This window comes from Peromyscus eremicus, chromosome 2 (genome assembly GCF_949786415.1).
Source record: "Peromyscus eremicus chromosome 2, PerEre_H2_v1, whole genome shotgun sequence".
NCBI classification, from domain to species: Eukaryota; Metazoa; Chordata; class Mammalia; order Rodentia; family Cricetidae; genus Peromyscus; species Peromyscus eremicus.
Window position 1 is genome coordinate 76,014,128 of NC_081417.1, and position 22,191 is coordinate 76,036,318.

General features: G+C 41.4%; 1 protein-coding gene across 2 annotated transcripts in view; it reads right to left on the bottom strand.

The window, feature by feature from the left end:
* Nucleotides 1–2,929: 2,929 nt before the first annotated feature.
* The window catches only part of Ctnnal1 (catenin alpha like 1), a 56,245-nt gene continuing 36,983 nt past the window's right edge, over nt 2,930–22,191 (bottom strand). The window contains exons 10-19 of one of the 2 annotated variants that reach the window (XM_059254377.1): nt 21,296–21,388; nt 19,662–19,812; nt 14,448–14,485; nt 9,958–10,008; nt 9,707–9,861; nt 8,732–8,780; nt 6,681–6,737; nt 5,277–5,390; nt 4,607–4,690; nt 2,930–4,484 (exon numbers count right to left, since the gene is read on the bottom strand). In XM_059254377.1, the coding sequence (XP_059110360.1) occupies nt 4,425–4,484; nt 4,607–4,690; nt 5,277–5,390; nt 6,681–6,737; nt 8,732–8,780; nt 9,707–9,861; nt 9,958–10,008; nt 14,448–14,485; nt 19,662–19,812; nt 21,296–21,388 (852 nt within the window). In that variant the 3' untranslated portion in view covers nt 2,930–4,424. Of the gene's footprint in view, nt 4,485–4,606; nt 4,787–5,276; nt 5,391–6,680; nt 6,738–8,731; nt 8,781–9,706; nt 9,862–9,957; nt 10,009–14,447; nt 14,486–19,661; nt 19,813–21,295; nt 21,389–22,191 lie in introns of those variants that run through there. The other variant, XM_059254378.1, reaches the window with a different exon arrangement.

Here is a 22,191-nt window from a genome sequence, read left to right on the forward strand (position 1 = left end):
TTTTTTTTTAAATTTTATTTATGATTTTTTTTTTTTTTTTTTTTTTTTTTTTTTTGTATGAGTGCTCTGTCTGCATGTATGCCTGAATGTCAGAAGAGGGCATCAGATCCCATTATAGATGGTTGTGAGCCACCATGTGGCTGCTAGAATTGAACTCAGGACCTTTGAAAGAGCAGACCATGCTCTTAACCGCCTAGCCATCTCTCCAGCCCTAGAGCACACTTCTCAATAGCACTAATCTCTAGTAATGACAGCCTTTCCCAGCAAAAAGTTACACTATCTTGAAATACCTAAAGCTAGAGAAAGTAGTCCATTACTTTTTAATTCAGCTTCATGTCAGTTCTCAGGACTTGGGTAGAAAGTAGCCAGATTCTTTGTCAAAGGGTCACATAAATGGCCTCTAGAGACATTGTTTCTCTCCAAAGCCTAGGAGCCCAGCTTGTACTGTCTCCATTACCTGTAGCGCTATAGGCCTCTAGGTTCAAATCAGGAAGTCTTGTTTCACAGTGCTCTCAGCGTTCAACCACTTTTCTGGCCCAGAGTTCCAGTCTAAGTTCTTCCAAAAAACATGGTCACATTTTTTCACAGCAACAACCTCACTTCTTGGTACGAAGGTCTATATTAGTTACCTATCTGTTGCTATGATAAAACACCAAGACCAAAGCAACTTAAGAGGGTTTTTTTGGCTTGTAGTTCCAGGGTGCTAGCTGTCCAGGAGAAGCTGAGGTCAGACCCTCACACCCTGGAGGCCCACAGTGAAGTGGGAGTGGATGGAGGCTGTAAACTCAGAGCCTGCCCCCAGGGACATGCATCCCCCTAGCAGTGCCACCAGCTAGGGACCAGTTGTTCCGAATGCATGAGACCATGGCGGACATTTCTCATTCAGTCTACAACAGGAGGCAAGCACTTTCCTGACTGAACCATTCTCCCAGCACACTCTCTTCCTCGCATTTCTCTAACAAATAGCAAAGAAGGAGTATTTTTCTGATTGAAAAATACAAGCTCTTGGAGAAACATTTTGAAGAGTTTTGCATTCCTATTACCTGGGAATAAATAGTGCCTGCTTGAATGCTGTGTAGGGCACACTTACTGCTTCTGCCTCAACTTTTTTTTTTTTTAAGATTTTTTTAATGTGTTTTCTTGCATGTGTGCATGTGCATTGTATTCATGCAATGCCTGTAGATGCCAAAAGAAGACATCAGACTCCGTGGAATTGGAATTCCAGGTGGTTGAGAGCCACCATGTAGGTGCTGGGAAGTAAACCCAGGACCTCTAGAAGAGCAGCCAGTACTATTAACCTCTAAGCCATCTCTCCAGCCCCTTGCCTTAATTATTTTTTTAAACAATTTAATACTTCGAAAAAACAAAATTAATTGTCCATCCTTCCCAAATCTGCTTCACAGTGCAATGGGAAAGCCCAGCCTCGCCCCCTCTGCTGTGGCTTTTTCCCTCTAGGCTGCTGGAGGGGCAGGAATGTGGAGTCTGCCTTCTACTCTACATGGAAAAGCTTGGAAAATGTGCAAGGCCTCTTCTAGCAAATGGAAGAATCACGCTGCAATGCTGAGCGGGCTCCTGCAAACGCATGGCAGTGACTCCATCTACACATTTTACTGACAACCGCTTTGTAGTAATGAAGGTGTTCGAGTCTCACCCAGAGGCACAGATGTCTTAGAGCTGTTGCTGGAGAATTTCTCAACAGCTCCCACCAAGTCCCACCAGTCCCAGAGCCCACTTATAAAATAAACACACAGACTCTTACATTATTTAAACTGCTTGGCCATTAGCTCAGGCCTATCATTGTCTAGCTCTTACTCTTATATTTATCCCATTTCTATTAATCTATACTTGGCCACGTGGCTTGTGGCTTATTGGTACCTTACATCTTCCTTGTCCTGGCGGTGGCTCCAAGCAGTCCCTCCTCTCCTTTCCTGTTTCGTCTTTTCTCCTCTCTGTTAGTCCCGCCTATACTTCCTGCCTGGCCACTAGCCAATCGGTGTTTATTTATACAGAGCGATATCCACAGCATAGAGCAGAGCAAGGTTTCTATATTATCTAGCTTAGAAAAAAACAGCTGTGAACTTCTGGGTTTAGATTAGATGTTTACACTGAATTTAAAACAAAAAGACCTTAAGTCATGAAATGACTGTCATTTTCCTGTTTTTAATGAAATGATTTTAACGTAACCAAACCAAGTTTATTGAGAAGAAAGAAGTAGCTCCCTGTAACTAGGAGGGGTTAAAACTGAATTTCCTTTCAATAAAATGGTTTTATACAGATGAAAACCTGACTTGGAAGTTCTGTCCTCTCGTGCTGTTGACGTCATGTTACCCTGTTGCTTCAACCCCCTGGGCACCGCTAATTCTATTGTCAAGTGTATAAAGGTATTTGTAATTTCCTTACAAATATAAGGAAAAAAATTTTTTGTAAAGATTTATTTATTTATTATGTATACAGCATTCTGCCTGCATGTGTCCCTGCAGGCCGGAAGAGGGCACCAGATCTCATTACAGGTGGTTGTGAGCCACTATGTGGTTGCTGGGAATTGAACTCAGGACCTCTGGAAGAGCAGTCGGTGCTCTTAACCACTGAGCCCCGGGAAAATTTTTTTAAAAATAAATTTAATTCATAAGACAAACCTCTTATAACCTGAGTGTCAGCATGACTATCCCTTAGTTACACCATCAGACTTGACAAAGGCTGTGAGTTACTGTCTACAGGGACCACGAAGGGATGTAAGTTAAGCACACAGCAATAGATCCTGACTTTGAGTGGCAGAAGGATTCTAAGAGACTGGTGCTGTGAGAGTCTGTATGTGTTTCACAGGTTTTATGTTTCTTCACTAGTTTTATTGCAAGTTAAAAGGATGTTTTGTTTCACAGACGGAAAACCATGCTACAAGTACTTGAAAATACAGACACATAAAACAGTACAGGTTGCAAGGGCACTTTTAATGTTATTACTGATCAGTATGCCCCACCCCAATTTGCTTAATGGATCAAAGTTAAACTAGTTGGTACAAATTCAGTTACTGAACATAATTTTTATTTAAGTGTACATTATCACATGTTTAATACTAGTTAATAATCCCTATTTTGTTAACAAAGATAATGTCATTGTTACCACATACCCGATGGTCCTTAACAGTTTTATTGAGGGATCTGCTTTATTACTAAAATATTTACACTGAGAATCCAGTGAAGGTAGCATCCTTCTTCTCAGTTTAAAAAGAAATCACAGAATTTTCACTCGTATGAGTTGGTAACAATCCTGACTATTTCACAGGAGATGATTGCATTCAATCATTCCCCTTAACAGCAGTCTGCAACATTATTCCACTGCTTTTGAAAAACTGGTTGTGTTAACATCTCTGATGGGAGCTAAAGAGATGAGAGATCCGTGCAGCACATGCTGGTACTGTGCATCTCCCTCCTCAGCCCTTGTTCTGATACTCGGAAATACAGCAGATCAGCTGAATGATCTCCTAGGCGATCTTGTCCTTGCTTTACAACACATCTTATAAGGTAAACAGGTTACCAGCAGAGTCAATTACCCAGCCCAAGAAAAAGTTTAAACCCTAGAGTTAAAACGTCTAAAAATGAGCATTCCAATGCCATATACATAAAACACAGTGCACAGGTGTCTGGAATTTAAACAGCCTCTTGATTCTAATGTTCGGTCTTCTGCCCCAGCCATTCCATCAATACTGAGAAGGATAGTTCAAAACTGTTTTTAAACCAGTAAAAAAATACTTAGGATTCCATCTACTATCTAGGACTACATGGTCAGCTATACATACTACAGCTAGAATAAAAAGCCATTTCCTCTTCTGATGTTGCTCCACGGTTCTTTGGAGTGACTTCTGTTGTCTTCCTTTCTGAAGCAGGGGAGGGGCAGATGTGGCCTAATGACCTCACTCAGTGAGATGCTTGTTAGAAGCAACATTGCTAGCGGGGATGTGACCAGGCATCTGAGGGACCCTTAGCCTGCTTTAACAAGAACTGAAGAAGAGTCCACAGGTCTAAGAAAAACTCTGCATTCAACCAGGTCACTATATATTTTCTGCTGAAATTAGTGTTGTAGATAATCAGCTTAAATAAAACAGTTAAGGATGCCAAAGGGGAGTATGCATTCACGATTGCGTCTTTGGGATTCAGCTGTCATTAAGACAGCTGGGACATTTGGTATGTGCTGAAGAACATCCTGAACACAATGCCTACTTTAAAATCGCATTGCCATTAGAATCTTAGCAACTGCCACGGCAGTGACTCTCGTTAAGCTTTCTAACCTGAAGATCAGAAGAAAGAAAGATTTCAGCATTCTCTTTAAAAAAAACCCGATGAATTTCTGAAAATACAAAGGATCATTTGCTTTTTAGAAAGGTCAGCTGTGCCACATGATAACTCCAGAGATGAACTGCAGGCTGCTCAAGTCTTACCATCCATGGTATCTTTATTCGCCACTGACACCCACTTGTTATTTTCCACCTGGAGGAAAGAGGTGAGACAATTAGGTAGTGCTGTGCTCTGAAAACAAACTTCAAAGTGACTGGTGCACACACTGTCATTTTCCATTAAGAAAAAAGTTGAATACAGAAAAACCAGCTCACCTTCTTCAGTAGCTTATAGCACAGTGACAGGAGCTGGACCACGAGAGCCATCATGGACCTTATCTTTGTAATACACTTGTCAACCTATGGTGACAAAGCATGTGTGTCATCCTAAAAGCAGTACTTCAAAAACATCATCTACTTGGTTTTACAGTGGTGAAGTTTCTCCATCATGGAAATCTAAGAAATCATCAAAGGTATAGATCAGGATACCCGAGGTGACTTGAGGCTCCAGAACATGGGGAGCACTGACTGCCTGGTCTCATGCCTGTTTCATGGAACCCCAGGAAGGAGGGTGGAACGGCAACTGTTCTCCTTCAGGCTATGCATGAGCTTCTAAAACACTCCACACTACAGTGCATCCCCTACTTGGCAATTCCTTACACTCCACCCAAGCTCCTCAGATATATTTCAGGAGCCTCAACTCCAAGGCACTTATGCCATAGAGAGGTAAGGACAAGAGAAGCATGCGGAGGTTGCTGCTGCATGCTAGGGACTAGGCTGCAGCCTCCAGTCTAATTTTGGTGACCTGCTGCTCTCTGGGATCAGTTAGAGAGCAGCTGCTTTCAGACAAGCATGAAACACTTGCTGTGCACGTTAGCACGAAGGGCTGATAAAGAGACGTAAAATATTCTCAAGTCTTCCCCAAATAACCCACCCTCTGCTTTACCTTTAGGAACACTTTGTTCTGCAAAGATGTCTTAGTTATTGTCTGAAGCTGGTGGCATAGAGGAATTAGCTTGTTTATTTCCAGGAGAAGCATAAGTTTGTCATCATCTTTCAGCTGAAATGTAATTTAGGAAGTTATTGCAACCCCAACAAAACTCCATCTTGTATACTTTTTTTTTTTTCCGTTTTAGACAGCATCTCACATGGAGCCCTGGCTGACCTGGTACTCATGATGTAGACCAGGCTGGCCCTAAACACATAAAGACCACCCCGTCTTGGTCTCCTGAGTGTTACACCACACCTAGCCTGTATCTCTTTTCTTTCCTTAGTGCTTGATTTTATTTATTTATTTATTTACTTATTTATTTATTTTTATTTATTTATTTATTTATTTATTTTGGTTTTTCGAGACAGGGTTTCTCTGTGTAGCTTTGTGCCTTTCCTGGAACTCACTTGGTATCCCAGGCTGGTCTCGAACTCACAGAGATCCGCCTGCCTCTGCCTCCCGAGTGCTGGGATTAAAGGCGTGCGCCACCACCGCCTGGCTAGTGCTTGATTTTAATATAAAAATAAGAAATAACTCAAATCTCATAGGATGTCACTAACAAAATCATGAAACAGTGTGTGTTTGTTAATAATGTACAATTTCCACAAATCATGAATATTTGTTATTCTTTGTGAATATTTGTTATTCTTTGTCTTTTGTGGTACTGCAGACAGAACCCAGGACTTTGTGCATACTAGAGAAGGTCTTCCACTGGGTTAGATCCATCCCCATAGGAATATTTGTAACTGTGGTGATATAGTGTCCCCCAATATATTGTGCATCCTAATAAACTTATCTGAACAGAACAGCCACTAGACAGACATAGAGGCCAGAAAATGGTGGCACACACACCTTTAATCCTATCACTTGGGAGGCAGAGATCCATCTGGATCTGAGTTCAAAGCCACACTGGAAACAGCCAGGCATGGTGACTCATGCCTTTAATCCCAGGAAGTAATGGCAGAAAGCAGAAAGGTATAAAAGGCGTGAAAACCAGGAACTAAAGCTGGTTAAGCTTTTAGGCTTTTGAGCAGCAGTTCAACTGAGATTCATTCGAATGAGGACACATAGGCTTCCAGTTTGAGGAAACAGGATCAGCTGAGAAGTTGGCCAGGTGAGGTTAGCTGTGGACTGTTCTGTCTCTCTGATCTTCCAGCATTCACCCCAATACCTGGCGCTGGGTTTGTTTTTATTAATAAGGCCTTTTAAGATTCATGCTACATATAACTCACAAAAATGTACACAATGTAACAAAAACAGGGTAACAAATGAATGTTCTCTAAATTTGCACCTCGCCTATCTCATGTGTTAGTAATATGCTTCCAGTGTGGGTATGTGAAGACAGACAGACATGATTACCTGTTTCGAAAATGACTGTACATTTGAGGTAAGCTTTAATCCCTCTGCAGCAAAAACCTGGTAGAGAAGGAAAACAGTGCTATTCAAGATCAATGTCTTCTGGATGGTTGGTAAACAAATTCTCAATTATTTCACATAGTTGAAAAATAACCCAGACATTAAGAATCAGCCCCAGAGCTCCTAACATTTTTCGTTGTACCACAGGAAGAGCTGGAATCAGAAATTGTGCCAGACCTAAGACAAAATCCAAAGAGAGGCACCTCTGTACCTAGAGACATCCATTATTCTGCAGAGCTACACAGACCTGGGACCCACAGCCACACAAATTTTCTGTTCCTTTCTGAAGGGATCCCCGGCTCAGTTCCTAAGATCTCCAATTACAGAGGGGAATCATTTTTCTTGAGGGTGTAGCCACTTGCCCATGATTCAGTAAATAACCTCACACCTGGACACATGCAAGTAACCCCAATTAAACAGTGGAGCTTAAAAAAAAAAAAAAAAAGACATGAAAGTAGGAAGGGCATGACCTGAGAAGAAGAAAAATCGAGTTCCAGGGGGAGGGGGAGGGGGATAAGAGAAAGGAATGCAGGGGAAGAATAAGGTCAAGATCATTATATACATGTATAAAATGGTCAAAAAATAAGTAAGACACTATTTTTTTGAATCCTCAAGTATAAGAGTCACGAGTCATCCCGGAGAATGAGGACAAGTTAGAATTCTGCTACTTCTACCCAACCATGACCAAATTTACTTCCAGACACATTCCACACCGGCTGAGAGGACCAATCCAGACTGTTACATTTTGTTGTAATTTTCAGATTTTGTCTGTTCACCTTGCATTTTACATTGAAGAGAACAGAACTATGGAGAGGAGTGAAGATCCGGGCCAGACGAGTTCGAGGAACAGTCAGGACACATTAAAATACAGAAGACGTATTTCCCTTTAAAACTCCACCTTGGGCTGCAGCCATGGCTCAGCTGGTAAAAGCGCGTGCTGCTCTCTGAGGACCCAAACTCAGTTCCAGCACCAAACAACCACAACCACCTGTAATTTCAGCTCCAGGGAATCTGTCACCCTCTTCTGGCTTCTGGGGACACCTGCACAGTGGCATTCACACACATTCATGCACACACGCACACACACAAATAATAACAACCATAATAAATCTTTTTAAAATGCTACCACAGCAGTAAGGGATGAAGACAGGTGTACCTGGGAACAGTAATAAGGCAAATATCAGAATGATTTAGGAAGAAAAATGGTCCTGGTAGTAAGCTAGATAAAGAGTATGGAAGAAGAAAGGGTGGATTTTGACCTGCTAGTCCCCAGCTTACTACCGTGCCATTGCTGGCTAACAGATTTCAAGGTGCAGTAGCCCTCTGCATTTGTCCCCAGCCCTGAAAGGGGAAGCAGCAGGCTTTCTCTTAGGTCGGGTGGCACTGAATGATTCACTTCCCCCCATCCCTCCTCATTCCACATTCTCACAGTTCTCACAGCTTCTCTGCTGTGTCTGTCTGATTGAATGTCACTCTTGTAAAAGCACATTAAAGCCAAGAACTGCCCAAACTGTCCAACCTGACACTAGCCTTTGCATCCAACAAGATGCTTGATTTCCACCTTAAAACCTGCTCTTCTCCTTGGTGTTCCCCACCTCAGTGTCACTACCATTTACTGCGCTGGGTGGGTCACAACCCTTCTAGACGTTATATCATACCACTGCTTCCCAGCCCTGAGTGGCTCACCAGCACCACACTTGCAAACAAAGGGACATTAAGGTTCTGCAGAGATGCCATGCCAGCCACATCACTGTGGCTCCCTCCGCACTTCGTCTGCATGGCCTCCTGACTCTTTCAGGTCCATCTCGCATCCTGGCCATTGTACGAGTCCTGCCTCAGAAATACTCTTGCCCCCCATTCCCCTCCAACTCTCTCCCTTCAGTAACGCGCCTACTCAAAGGCTCCTCAGAAAAGTCTTTCCAACCACCCCTCACCTTCCTCTTTTTATCCTGCATGATCTTATCACTCTGAGTACTTGTGAAAATAAAACGTACCTCTAGGAAGTGAATTAAGTCCTGTGATGTTTTCAGTGGTCCCTCTCCTCTAAAACAGAAGGAGTTATTAAGAAGATAAATATTACCTGGACATTGGTTTATGTAACATTTATGTCTTAGAGCATTCTGTATATTATCAGAACTCAGATTTTTAAAGAATAACATGAACACACTGATAATATTGTGGCTTTATTCTTAAAACAACTTTATTACTTCCTAAGTTAAAATTATATGTTAATTTCACAATGCAAAGAAAACTGAAACTGGCCACTTAATAGAGCTCTTTGTCCTTTTCATTTTGCTTCATGAGTAAATATATAAGATCTGATAATACATCTCAACCAAAACGCATTTCTTATGCAATCAAAAAAGCAGACCCAAGGTCAGGAAGTCCTCAATTCTAATTTCAGCCCTGGCAGGAACTCAGCAGCAGCTTCAATGAAGCATATAGAAAATTCCAGTTCTAAATGTAGAAAGTAATCATAATACAATTTGTGTGGACAGTTTTATTCAGGAGTTTAAAAGCTACCAAGAGTTAAGAACTCTGAAAAAAATGAGAGGTAAATTCCAACAGAATGCATAAGAGGGGGGTGGTCTAGACACAAATCAGAGGATGTACACTCCAGTAGCTACAACTGCACTTTTCTATTACAGAGACATTCCTAAGTGAACAAGGCATTATACATTCATGTACTATAGGAATTCTGTTTTCCTGAACCTTAGTATTTCTGTTCCCAAACCATATATCCCAGTTCACAGAGCTTCAGCTAGCCTCTCTCCCTCCATGGAGTTGTCTTTTCTCACCTTTTCAAAGATTTATTTATTCATGGTTCATGCCTATAATCCCAGTACTCAGGAGCCTGAGACAGAAGATTACTGCAAGTTCCAGGCCAGCCTGGGCTGTAGTGTGAGACCCTGTCTCAGAACTACCTGAATAAGCAACTATGGAAACAAATCAAAATGTCACTGCATTACCTAGTAAACAAATACAGAGAGTAGGCCATCCTGGACATGTTCCGGCCGTGTTGAACAATCTCATTCTCCTGATCCTCCCACTTCTCAAGTTCACAGTCAGCATCGGAGGTGAGCAAAGCAAGCTTCAGCCCCAGCTTCGCTATCTTGGCCTGCTCCTACGAACACATTCGATCACAGGTCTGTCCTTGGAAGGGAAATTTCACAACTCTGTCGTTATTGATGTAAGACTGTTACACAACCAAGGAGCTTACCTCTGAATCAGGTTTGTCAGGCTTTAAGGATTTCACATTTGTGTTATTCTTCTGTGACAACAAAAAGAAGAAAATCTTAGCATTTAATTGTGAGGAAAGATGGCAGTAATAGAAAACATATGAACTTGTGACGGATCCTTACTTTACCAGACCCAGCAGGTAGTTAAATTGCAGTTAGCTATACTTGTAAATATTCTGCTAGGTGGTTTCTGCTCAGAGCAAGTCATCAGTTTGGAATTCAAGGCCAGGAGCACAAAGGTAAGGGTCAGGTCCAGTAGTCTGTTTTCTGTTTCAAGGTGCCCTCCTCTTTGCATGAGGTCTTTAGGGACCTCGAGACAACACCTAACATATTCTCAGAATCCACTGATAATGTCCCCCAAAGCTCCCTGGCTTCTCTGCTATAATAAGAATACTGTAACATTTGAATGATTCTGGTGAACTGTCTATTAAAATTAATCACTAAAGGTTTGGTAAGCACTTTCCTACTGGTTCGGACTCTATAACCTAATGCCTTCCACTCTCTGAATTCCAACAGCCTAATTTCAAAGCCACCACAGCTGCTAAGCCTAAAGCCCAGGATGTGGACATTACACTTTGATTTAGGATGTAAGGTGAACCAGCGCTCAGTGGGCTCCTATTTCAGAAAGAGCACATTTGTTTTCACATCACTATTGAGAACTCAGTGCATTTCCTCTAGAAGTGGAGAAACCTATCATAGTTAGGTCACCAGGCTAGTTCAGAGATGCATACCAGTTAACATCAAGAAGAACAGAGAACCACAATATGCCCTACCACTAACTATAACAATTTTTCTTTGGACTATATATTCAAAAGTTCCTTGGAGATGACAGCCCACAGTGAGAATTTCTCCTACTCTGAGACATGTTAGGAGCTCCCATACTTAGAGCAAGAGTTCCAGGACAGGATAGGACAGGAGAGACAAAGTGGCCAATAGCTGGAGAAAGCTATTGGTCCAGTGAAAACACATATCCAAATTACTTACTTACATACACACACACACACACACACACACTTGTATTTACATATATATGCAAGATGTGAATTACAGTCAAATAAACATTCATGTGCCCATCTAGCTTTAAAAAAAGATCAAAACTTTTAATTTTTTAAAACTTTATGTGTATAGCTGTTCTGCTTGCATGCATGTCTGTGCACCATGTGCACGCCAGGTGGCATTGGAGGCCAGGAGAAGGCACAGATCCCATGGAGCTGGAGTTATAGCTGTAGTATATAACACCAGCCACTGTGCTTAACCACTAAGCCATCTCCCCAGCGCTCATCACCAAACTTTTCAAGTACATGTACAGGTACCCCTCAATTTAATAATGGGATACATACTGGCATAGAGAAACTGTGCTGCTCTACACACACATGCACAAGCCTGTGCGCATGAGAACTAAACTGACTCCTCCTGGGTGTCACTTGGTCTTTAGTTTCTTCTTTGGCCTAATAGACCACAAAGCAATATGTGAAGAAAACTCAGCACCCTCTCAATGCTTTTAGGTTTTATTTAGACTTTACTCCTTATCTTTTACATATAAACTAGCTGTTACATGATTTTTATTTTTACAAATTTAATTGCAAAAGTGTTTAATGAACATTAAGGGGAATTGCAGAAAAGGTAAACAAGCCATCTTTAAAATGTGGCCATGGGACTAGCGTCATAGCTCAGTGGGCAGAAGCCCTTGCTTGCTGCCTGGCCTGACAACCTAAGTCTGTCCCCAGGACCCACATATCAGGAGGAGAGAACCAACTCCTTCACACTGTCTCTGGCCTGCACATACCTACCACAGCACATGCTCACACTACTCCCACCCCTGCCCAGAAAAATAAATATTGGTATAAAGAATGAACAAATAAAAATGTGATCAAGCCTGCCACCTAGTGGACACTATTGGGAAATGCAGTTTGTTATATAAAGCTGAAGATTTCCAAGTATAAATAGCACAAGACTATATTTGCTCTCTTAAAAAGGAGCTAAAATTTTCTAAAAATATAGTTAGCTGTGCTATATTCAACTAAGGAAATAGTTCATATTTTAAAATGATGTTACTGAAGATTGGGGGGACCCCACTAAGTTCAATAAAATGGTCCTTCCATTCAGCTCATTAGGGTCTGAGATGTCTTTTCTGCCTTTCCCACAGCACTGGGGATGAAGCTCGGGCCTCTGCATGGGAGGCAAGTGCTTTCTCAGTGAGCTACAGCATGAGCTCTCTCTTTTCTTGTTTTGTGGTTGCAGCTTTTGTCCTTTGTTGGTTTGTTTTGACTTGTTTTGGGAATCTGTCTTACAGCCCAGGCTGGCATCAGATTCATGATCCTCAGGCTTCCAAGAGCTAGAGCTTCAGGTGAGCATTTCCTGTCCAGCTGTATGATGTCTTTCCTTATCCTGAACTGTTTTACAGAAGCCCCAGCTTATTACAGCACTTAAAAGACAATCAACATATCTTCCTTTGATTAAATACAGCAGGATATTAACTACTGTCATCTATTGGCGTCAAGGCGATTAAAATAGGAAAATTAGATAAAACTTTTACTTCCAAACTGTGTTGATGATAAACTAAGACACAGAAAACTGTTTCCCAAAAATTCACAAAATGATTTTGCAGTTTTATGTTTTTCTTCTACCTCTATTCAGTTTACAAAAGTATTTCAGCACACCCATAGTGTGCGAGTGTGTGTGTATCTGTGTACACATGTATGTGTGTGTGCAAGTGCCCACAGTGTCCAGAAAAGGGTGTCTGATACTGTTAGGCTTCAGTTACAGGGGGTTGTGAGCCACCCTGCATGGGTAATGGGAACGAAACCTAAGCCCTCTGAAAGAACAGTATGAGCTCTTAACCACTAGGCCGTCTCAGCAGCCCTTGTCCTGAAATGTGAGGATTTGGTTTGTCATGTATCCATCTCAGTCATTCCCACTGCTATCACCATCCCCAGACATCACCTATCTTGTTACTGTCCATACTGTCTTCTGAAACCATGTGCTCATCACCACTGTTACTATTAATAATAATTAATAAATTCTCTCTCCTCTCTTCATTTTCTTATTATATAAGATTAAATATGTACTATCTAATATAGCAGCTGGTAGCCACAGTAAGGCCAGTCTGAATTACGATGTGTTATATATGTAAAATACACCCCAGATTTTGAAGATTTAAGATGACAAAGAGGCTAAAAAGTTTTCCACAGTTCCATGTGAGTAGTAAAATGATAATGTTTGGGACATACTGAGAATAAAATATGATATGAAATCCACTTCACAAATTTCTTTTTCTTTACATAGCTACCTAAATTTTTAATTAGGTATGTGTCTGAAAGACCATCCTGTCTTTTTCACTGATGTAATGATTCACCTAATTTATTTTGTGATTATCAAATTTGGGCCAGACAGTTCTAGGCAACAGAACTACACAGCAAACAGGACGTTTCAACTCCTCGCCCATGTGGCTCATCATTAGCACTTTTTCCACCCAGTGCCCCATGGGACACCTGGGCAACAGGAACTGATCAAGGAGCATTTGATGACCAATTCATTTGGCTGTGGTGGCCTGCTCTACATATGAGACACCGGAGTCCCCCTTTCTTTGTGACTGGGGACATGGTTTTAACTTCATGCTGGGTGGAGTCTTAAGTCTTTCACTTTCTCGTCTGCCACCACGGTTTCTTCTCTCTCAGGAGCTACTTCTGCAGTCTGGTTTTACTTGTTTGTGGCTCCCCCAATTCTGAAGTTTGGCTATCAGGGTATTTGACTGCTTTAAAAGACTAGTCCTCATGATAACTGATATTTTTCCAAAGTCTCTATTTTCTAAATATCTTGCATCATATTCACAATTATAAATGCCATAATGTTATTTACAAATGAATCACTGAGTTCACCAAAATGTTACATAGATAACATGATGTTAAAAGGCTATCAGCCTAAAGATAGAAATGTTAATTGCTAAAAGGGATCTTAGGACCACTGTACAGCTAATTTATTATTCTTCATTTTCTTTCTCATGGCATGTTTTTGCCTATGTAGAAAGCATAAAAACATTTTTTTTTTGAGACAAAGTCTCAACTATGTAGCCCAGGAATTCAGTATGTTGACCAGGCTGTCCTCTAACTCACAGACACCTGCCTGCCTCTGCCTCCCAAATCCTGGGAATAAAGGCATACGCTACCAAGTCTAGCAATGAATGTCTTTATATACAGAAAATGATTCAACATTACTTTGCAAACTAAACCAAAGATATGAAAATAAAGCCACTTTCCACTTTCCACATTCCACTATTCTCTCAACTACAAAGCCAAACACAAATAGTAAGAGTACAGGCCACATGTAGGCTGCTGGCCAGAGCAGTAATGGAATAGTGGACACTGACTCTCCTAACTTTCCCCACTGCTGAAGGAGGGGAGTAGCAATAAGCAAAGAGCACAATTTAAATTCTGAAAACGGCCTTTGAAGCGTGCAGGGGTCCTGTACTTACCATGGGCTTTGGAAGCGAAAGATGGTCGTACTTCTCTCCTACAAATAACATACATCATTTAAGAACTTTTTCTACTGATACAGTTTTATTATTCACATTTGGCTTTTAAAATAGCAAACAAATATGACACATTGGTTGTGATAATCTACACTGTCGATTATATGTTATTCAGACATGACAGCATGACTTGGCTTGCAAACATGAAGACTGTCAACTCCTGCATCTCTAAGGCACCTCCAACGCCAGAGCTCATCCCAAGCAAAGGAAAAGGAAAATGTGTCATTGGGATTGACTTCCATTTCCTGGTAGCCTCACTCAGAGTGATCCTTCCCCCAGTCTGGTGCTCCCAAAACCAGAATCCTCTCATCAGGACCAGTATCTGTGCTTTTTCCCTTCCTCCACAGACCAAATCACATCATCTCCAACTGTGCTCACTCAGGGACGGGACAACCCCGTGAACAAAACAGGAGAATGAAATAAAGCACACAGGTCTGGGGGCTGTGAAATGACACACAGCATGAAGCGGATAACAGGAAAGGAGGGCAATCTACAATGTCCATTCCACCCCTGCCCTGTCAGCCATTTTTCTGGCTTGCAGATCAGTTTACAATGCATGATTTGTTCTTGGTTTTGTTCGTTCGTTTGTTTGTTTGTTTGTTTGTTTGTTTGTGACAGAGTTTCTCTGTGTAGTCCTGGCTGTCTTGGATCTCACTCTGTAGACCAGGCTGGCCTCGAACTCACAGAGATCTGCCTACCTCTGCCTCCCAAGTGCTGGGATTGAAGGTATGGGCCACAATACTCAGCTTTGATTTCTTTTTTAAAGCTAGTCTGTGATAGCTTAGGTAAGAATTTAAGATAAGATTTGTGAAAGAATAAATTTAAAAAACAAACCAAATACCATAAAGAATCAAGATTAGAAACCCACATTCACCTATGTTGCTACTTTTTAAATACACTTAGCATTAACATTTTATCTTATTCATTTCTATAATTTATTTATTTATTTTAGGTTTTTTGAGACAGGGTTTTTCTGGGTAACAGTTTTGGCTATCCTGGAACTTGCTTTGTAGACAAGGTTGTCCTCAAACACACAGAGATCCACTAGCCTCTGCCTCCTGCTGAATTAAAGGCAGGTATCACCATGCCCAGCTTAGCATTAACATTTTAGTGGGGGGTGGGGGGAGCCAGTTCTTTGAGTGTCCTGGTTGGGTGTTTTTGGTAATTTGACACAAATTACTTTTGGTCACAGTATTTATTACATCAATAGAATCCCTAAGACATTTAGAAACCATCTTTATTTAATAGAATATTTTAGTGGTAAGAAAATAAAATAAATGAGTATAAATTTTTTAAAAAGATTTGAAAAGCAATCACTGAGGTTTTTGGTTGTTGGTTTTGCTTTATTGTTCTTCCTTGTGGTGCTGGGGATTAAACCCACAGCCTTTAGAAACAAACCAACTATATAACTAACCCGAAGCTGGGCCGGTAACGGCTTCTTTTTCCTCTTGTTTTAAACATTTATCTACTTGTGTGAGTGTACATGCAGAGGTCAGAGGACAACCTGTGGGAATCAGTTCCCTCCTTCTGCTTGGTCATCAGGTTTGGTGGCAAGTGCTAAGTTGTGTCGGCAGCCCAGTCTGGCTCACAGACCTCTTCTTTTCAAGGAAAAACAAGGTATATTCCAGCTATATATAATGCTGACTTTAGATTGAAATGATAATTTGTGTGTGTGTGTGTGTGTGTGTGTGTGTGTGTGTGTGTGTGTGTGATTTTTCAAGACAGGGTTTCTCTGTAGCCCTGACTGTCCTAAACTTGCTCTGTAGCCCAGGCTGGCCTTGAACTCACAGAGATCAACCTGTATCTGCCTCCCAAGTGCTGGGATTAAAGGTGTGTACCCCCACTGCCCAGCCAAAATTTCTACACTTCCTAGTTCTGTTGTTGTTGTTGTTGTTGTTTTGTTTTTTTGTTTTGTTTTGAGACAAGGTTTCTCTTTGTAGCCCTGGCTGTTCTGGAACTCAATCTGTAGACCAGGCTGGCCTCGAATTAAAGAGATCTGCCTGCCTCTGACTCCCCAGTGCTGGGATTAAAGGCCTGTGACACCACAGACAGGCTAACTTTATTTTTTTTTTTTAAGACAAAGTCTCATGTAGCTCAGCTGACCTCCAACTCACTATGTAGCCAATGATGACCTTTAACTTCTGACTGTCCTGCCTCCATCTCCCGAGCACTGGGATTTACAAGCAGACACCATCACATCCAGTATATGCAAAGCTTAGGGATTGAAGCCACGGCTTTGCGCATCTTAGGCAAACTGTCTACAAGTAAGCTACATCTCCAATCCATGAAATGATAACATTTTGGGTAGAATGTGTTAACTAAAACTCTAGTATTAAAACAAATTTCACCTTTAAAATTTTTTCTTGTGCTCACCAGGGCCAATTTATTACCAGGCAGCTTGATTCCTGTTTCCTTTGGCTGAGGCTGGTCTACAGGATGAATTGCTATTAAGGGCCAGTTAGTGGAACTTGAAAAAAAAAACCATGATCACTTGGATAAGTTCTTTAGAACTTCAGAATTGCAGGGGAATTTGTAAATGGTTTTCTGGCCTTGGAATTGGGAGGAAGGCGCTGCTTCCTGCCTTGCCTCCAGCCTCTGACATGAACTGGTGAACTGCAAGAAGACTGACCGCAGACGGTCCTTACGGCTCGTGGAATCTCAACATTGACAGCACTGGAATTCGAGTCTGGCTCTTCTCAGTCTTGAGACACCATAGAGAGGGTGCAGTGGTTACTTAGGCACAGCAGGCTGGCTTACCAAGTAACCTTGTGTGGTCTAACCTTGTGATCCTCCACTGTTGCCACAGCCCTGAAACGCTGGCATTTGCTTTCCCAAAGAGTTGACGGAGGCCCCGTCGCCACGGCTCTTGTGTCTCTCACACAACAGAGTTGAAGCAGACTACAGTGTCGGGAGAACTAAGCACACTGGAAGGAGCTTTGGCACAAGTTAGTTCGCCACCATCACCATCCACCTTAGAGTATTCGCCACCCGGTCAGCCCCTGCGATCTCTTAGTTCTTATTTCTTTGCTAATCCAGTGTAAAAAGAAAAGAAACCACCGCGACTATACCATCCAAAACCAAGTACAGAATCCTCCTGCTTTAATCGCAGCCTGTCCACGGTGGATAGTGGGAGAGGACAAGAAGGCCACGTGTGTGAACACTTCAGCCCCCGTCAGCAATTTAAAGGAATATGTATTTACTTTTTGTGTGGGAGTGTTTGGGCTTCATGTAGTCTTTGTACCACACCTATGCCAGAAGAGTGTGGGACCAACTGGGATTGGAGATAGAGACGGTTGTGAGCCACCATGTGGGTGCTGGGAACTGAAGCAGAGTTCAGTGCTAGGGAGAAGAGCAGCCAGTGCTCATGACTGCTGAGCCATCTTTCCAGCCCCATATACCAGCAATTTTTTGTTTGTTTGTTTTGTTTTGTTTTTCAAGGCAAGGTATCTCTGTGTAGCCCTGGCTGTCCTGGAACTCACTCTGTAGACCAGGTTGGCCTCAATTCACAGAGATCTGTCTGCCTCTGCCTCCTAAGTGCTGGGATTAAAGGCATGTACCACTAAAGCCCAGCTCAGCAATTATTTTTTATGGGTAAGAATGGTAACACTTATACCATACATTTGCCTGCTCTACCTACTCTAAATTCTTGCTTTAAGGTGGAAACCTGAGATGGAAGGACTTATTCAAGGTCACAAAAATGGTTTAAAAAAAAAAGAAAAAAACCTAAAACATGTTGTAAGATAATGCTCAAAGAAAGGGCAACTCAAAGGGCCAGGTTTTTTTTTTTTTTTTTTTTTGGGGGGGGTGGTACTCAGTAAAAACCTAGCTCTCAGATTCTCACCCACTGTGGGACACTGGCACACTAACTTCTCTAAACTTCCACTTCACCATTAGTAAACTCCAGAAATAGTATGTGTCTCATGGGTCACTAAGAAGATTAAATGTGATGAATGCACAGAGAATCTCACTAGACAGCAGATGCTGCTGTTTGCATGGCTGTATTAATACAGTTGCAGACCTCTTGAGGACCATGTCTATCATTTTATGGACACAAAGGTTTCTGTGTTCCTGGGGTCACTCTGCTTTAGGCTCCTTTTACCATTCTAATTTCCATTGGAAATTTGGCCCGGCATAAGAGGGGAAAAGGTTATTCTAAATTTTAGGCAAATAAAAGAGAAAAGACAGACCACTGTGTTGGTCAAACACCATGGCCTAGAAACTGGGATCCCAGACACAGAGAAAGGCAGCACAGGCCCTCAGTTGAGGGATCAGCAAAAGAGAGAAACCTAGATTCACTCTACATTCCGGGGATGGTTTGCTTGCTCCCAAGGACATGGAAAGAGAATAAATGATATAGAATTCTCTAACTTTTAAGTCAGTCAACATTTATCCTATGTGCTCATTTTTAACATAAAACATTTAAGTGCTCATCTCCAAAAAAATATTTAATTTGATGTTATGACTTTAAATAACTTTTTATTTTTAAGAAGTCATGCTTTAATGCTAACAGAAGCCATCATAGGGAAAATCTATACATACGGATAGACAGACACATAAACATAAATCATTAGACATGGGATGATGGGCAGTAACCAAAACTCCCAGCTGATATTAACATAAGGAGTATAATGATGCCTTCCCATACACTGCAGTGCCGCTTTACATGGTGTACAAATACCACTGAACTTACCCACCAGGGGCAATGTCCCAAGTTTATGTAGTCATCAAGGAGAGAGATTCCACCCAAGCAGAAGGGAGGCATTTCGAAAGTTAAATAATACATTCATTTCATTATGAATTCAGTAGAATTAAATTAGAGTTTCTGTATTGTACAGAACTTTTGTACTAAAACCAAAGAAAAAATGTAAAAGAAACAAAAATCTGGCTTGATTTCAGTAGGAAAACTAGAATGCCAATTTAGATATCTACTACACTGTAGTCTTAATAAATTGTATTGATTAGATACTAAATAAGAACAAAACAATACTTTCGTCATTTCTATGGGAGACATCTAATTATAAAAATAACCCAGCTGGGCAATATAAGAAGATAATTTTGAATCCAGGGCTTAACATTACAAACAAAACACGAATAGAGTTATATTAAATAGTACACAAGTAAGAGCTGAACCATTTCAACAAGTGGACAGTTTCTCACCTCGTCTTCCTTCAAACACGTCACTGATCTCTCTGAGCAGCGCTGCCATGTCACTAATCTGAGACTCCCAAGCCTCACAAAACACGTCCAGGTTTTCCTTAGCGATTTTGCTAGATGGATGCAGCGTCAATGTCTCCGCAGCAGAAATGATCTAAAGGGACACCAGAAACATGGGTGCGAGCTCTAAAATCTCAGCCCTCAGAATCAGACTGGACTTGATTAAGCCTTTACTGCTGACTTTTGACATGGCGGTCATGGTTATCAGTCATTAATATCATTAATGTGTCATCTGCCTAACTTGAGATAGTTATTCTGCATCCAACAGAATCGCGTTCTAAAACTAACACTGAGGCAAACACTGGTTTGGTTTCGAATATATGTGTGTGTGTGTGTGTGTGTGTGTGTGTGTGTGTGTGTGTGTGTGTGTATTTTTTTTTCCGAGACAGGGTTTCTCTGTATAGTTTTGGTGCCTGTCCTGGATCTCACTCTGTAGACCAGGCTGGCCTCAAACTCACAGAGATCCACTTGGCTCTGCCTCCCGAGAGCTGGGATTAAAGGCATGCATCACCACTGCCCGGCTATTTATTAACTTTATGTGTGCGTGCACATGGTGGTGTATAATGTGGAGATTATTACCTACAGGGTTGGTTCTGTCTTTCCACTGTGTGGGTCCAGGGGATGTCATGAGCCTTGTCAGCAGGTGCCTTTACCTACTGAGCCACCTAGTTGGCCCTGATTAGTCCTTTTACAATCAATGTCCTTAAGAATTATTAAGCTGAAATGTATTTGCGTGGCTTGTTACATACTGATTTCTGTTGTGGAATATTATTTTAAGATGTGTTATATTCATTTATGCTGTGGAATAGCATAAATGTTTAATGATGCAAAGATGTGTTGCGTTTTTTTATGTTGCATTTAACTCTGTAAAGCTGTGTTTCTTTGCCTCCCTAAAACACCTGATTGGTCTGAATGGCCAATAGCTAAGCAGGAGAGAGGGATAGGTGGAGCTGCCAGGCAGGAGAAGAAATCTAGGCTCAAGAGGGGGCAGGAACGAGAAAAGGAGAAGAGGATGCCAGCTGCCAGCCACCCAGCCAGCAACAGAGTGAGAAGGAAAGAATAATATATAGAATAAAGAGAGGTTAAAAAAAAAAAAAAAACAGAGATAAAACGTAGTTAAAGAGAAACGGGATAATTTAACTTAGAAAAGCTGGCTAGAAATAAGCCAAGCTAAGACCAGGCATTCATAAGTAAGAATAAGTCTCCATGTATTTATTTGAGAGTGGGGTGGCAAGCCCCCAAAGAATAAAAACAAAAAACAAACAAACAAACAAAAAACCCACAATAGATATCTTTCTTTGTCGGCAGGTGTATTATAGTGACCTGCATTGCAAACAGCTTCATTTAAAATAGATATAATCTAGCATTTCAGTTAAATGAGGCAATTTCCAGTTTGGCAGAAAACAGATGGGCCAGTGGAAGAGCAGTATTTTCCAGTGCATTACCGACAAAAACCCGGTATCCTCTTCCTCTCAGAGACGTGGCTCACTGAAGTAGACCCTTCTGCTTGCCTCCTTACGGTCTGTTACATAGTCAAATAACACACCAACAGAAAGAATAGGCTGCCATGTCCGTACCTGTTGCCCAGTCACCTGAAATGTCTCTTCTGCATGAATGCAGGTTATTTCAAGGGGTTCCGTGCCAGACACATGCCGCAACACCCGACACATCTGCAAGAGAGCATGTCCACAGTTCACCTTCCACACCCTCCTCACCCTTCTGATAAGGAAATGAAGTGTACGAACCTAAGAATGAATTCGTACATGACTGAAGGCCAAAGCAGGAACAGACATGGGCAGAGCATACTGTTTCTGCTTCCTAGTCAACTGAGGCAAGGTGGTCACCAGACCTTAGAACCACAGGGATCCTTTAAAAGGTCTAGCAGAGGGCATGCATTTGCTGCATCTGGCTCCAGAGTCCTGCTGCTAAATTGTCAATTATCACAAGCTACCATTCTCTCAGGGCTGATCTCATCAGGATCAACTAGATGCACACACCTTTCTTCTTTGAGAGGGCAATGGATTGGGCAGACTGGTTATAAAGAAGCAGAAAGCCTCCTTTAGAGAAAATTAATGAGCATCATGAGGCTTAAAAAGGAAACTTTTAAATTTTGTTTTACTCTTTAAAAGGTTTGTTATAGGTTTCCTAAAGTTAGTTTCTCTACAGCCATAACATTTGGTCAATACATAGAGCAGAATCAAACTTATTAAATAAAGGAATTATATATAGCCACTTTGAGAATGTTCCTTAGGTTTCCAGGTTGCTATATAGACAAGTAAAGGAGAGAGAGAGCCAGGCTCAGTGACAGCATCCATCCCCTTTGAGGATTGTTGACTATTTGTATACATTGGCAGACAGATCTCACACATACATTCATGATTAAGTGGTTTTCTTCTTTTCTTTTCCTTCTTTCTTTTTTTGTAAACTAGCAGATACATGGTGACATTTTCAATGGTAGAAGAATTAGAACATA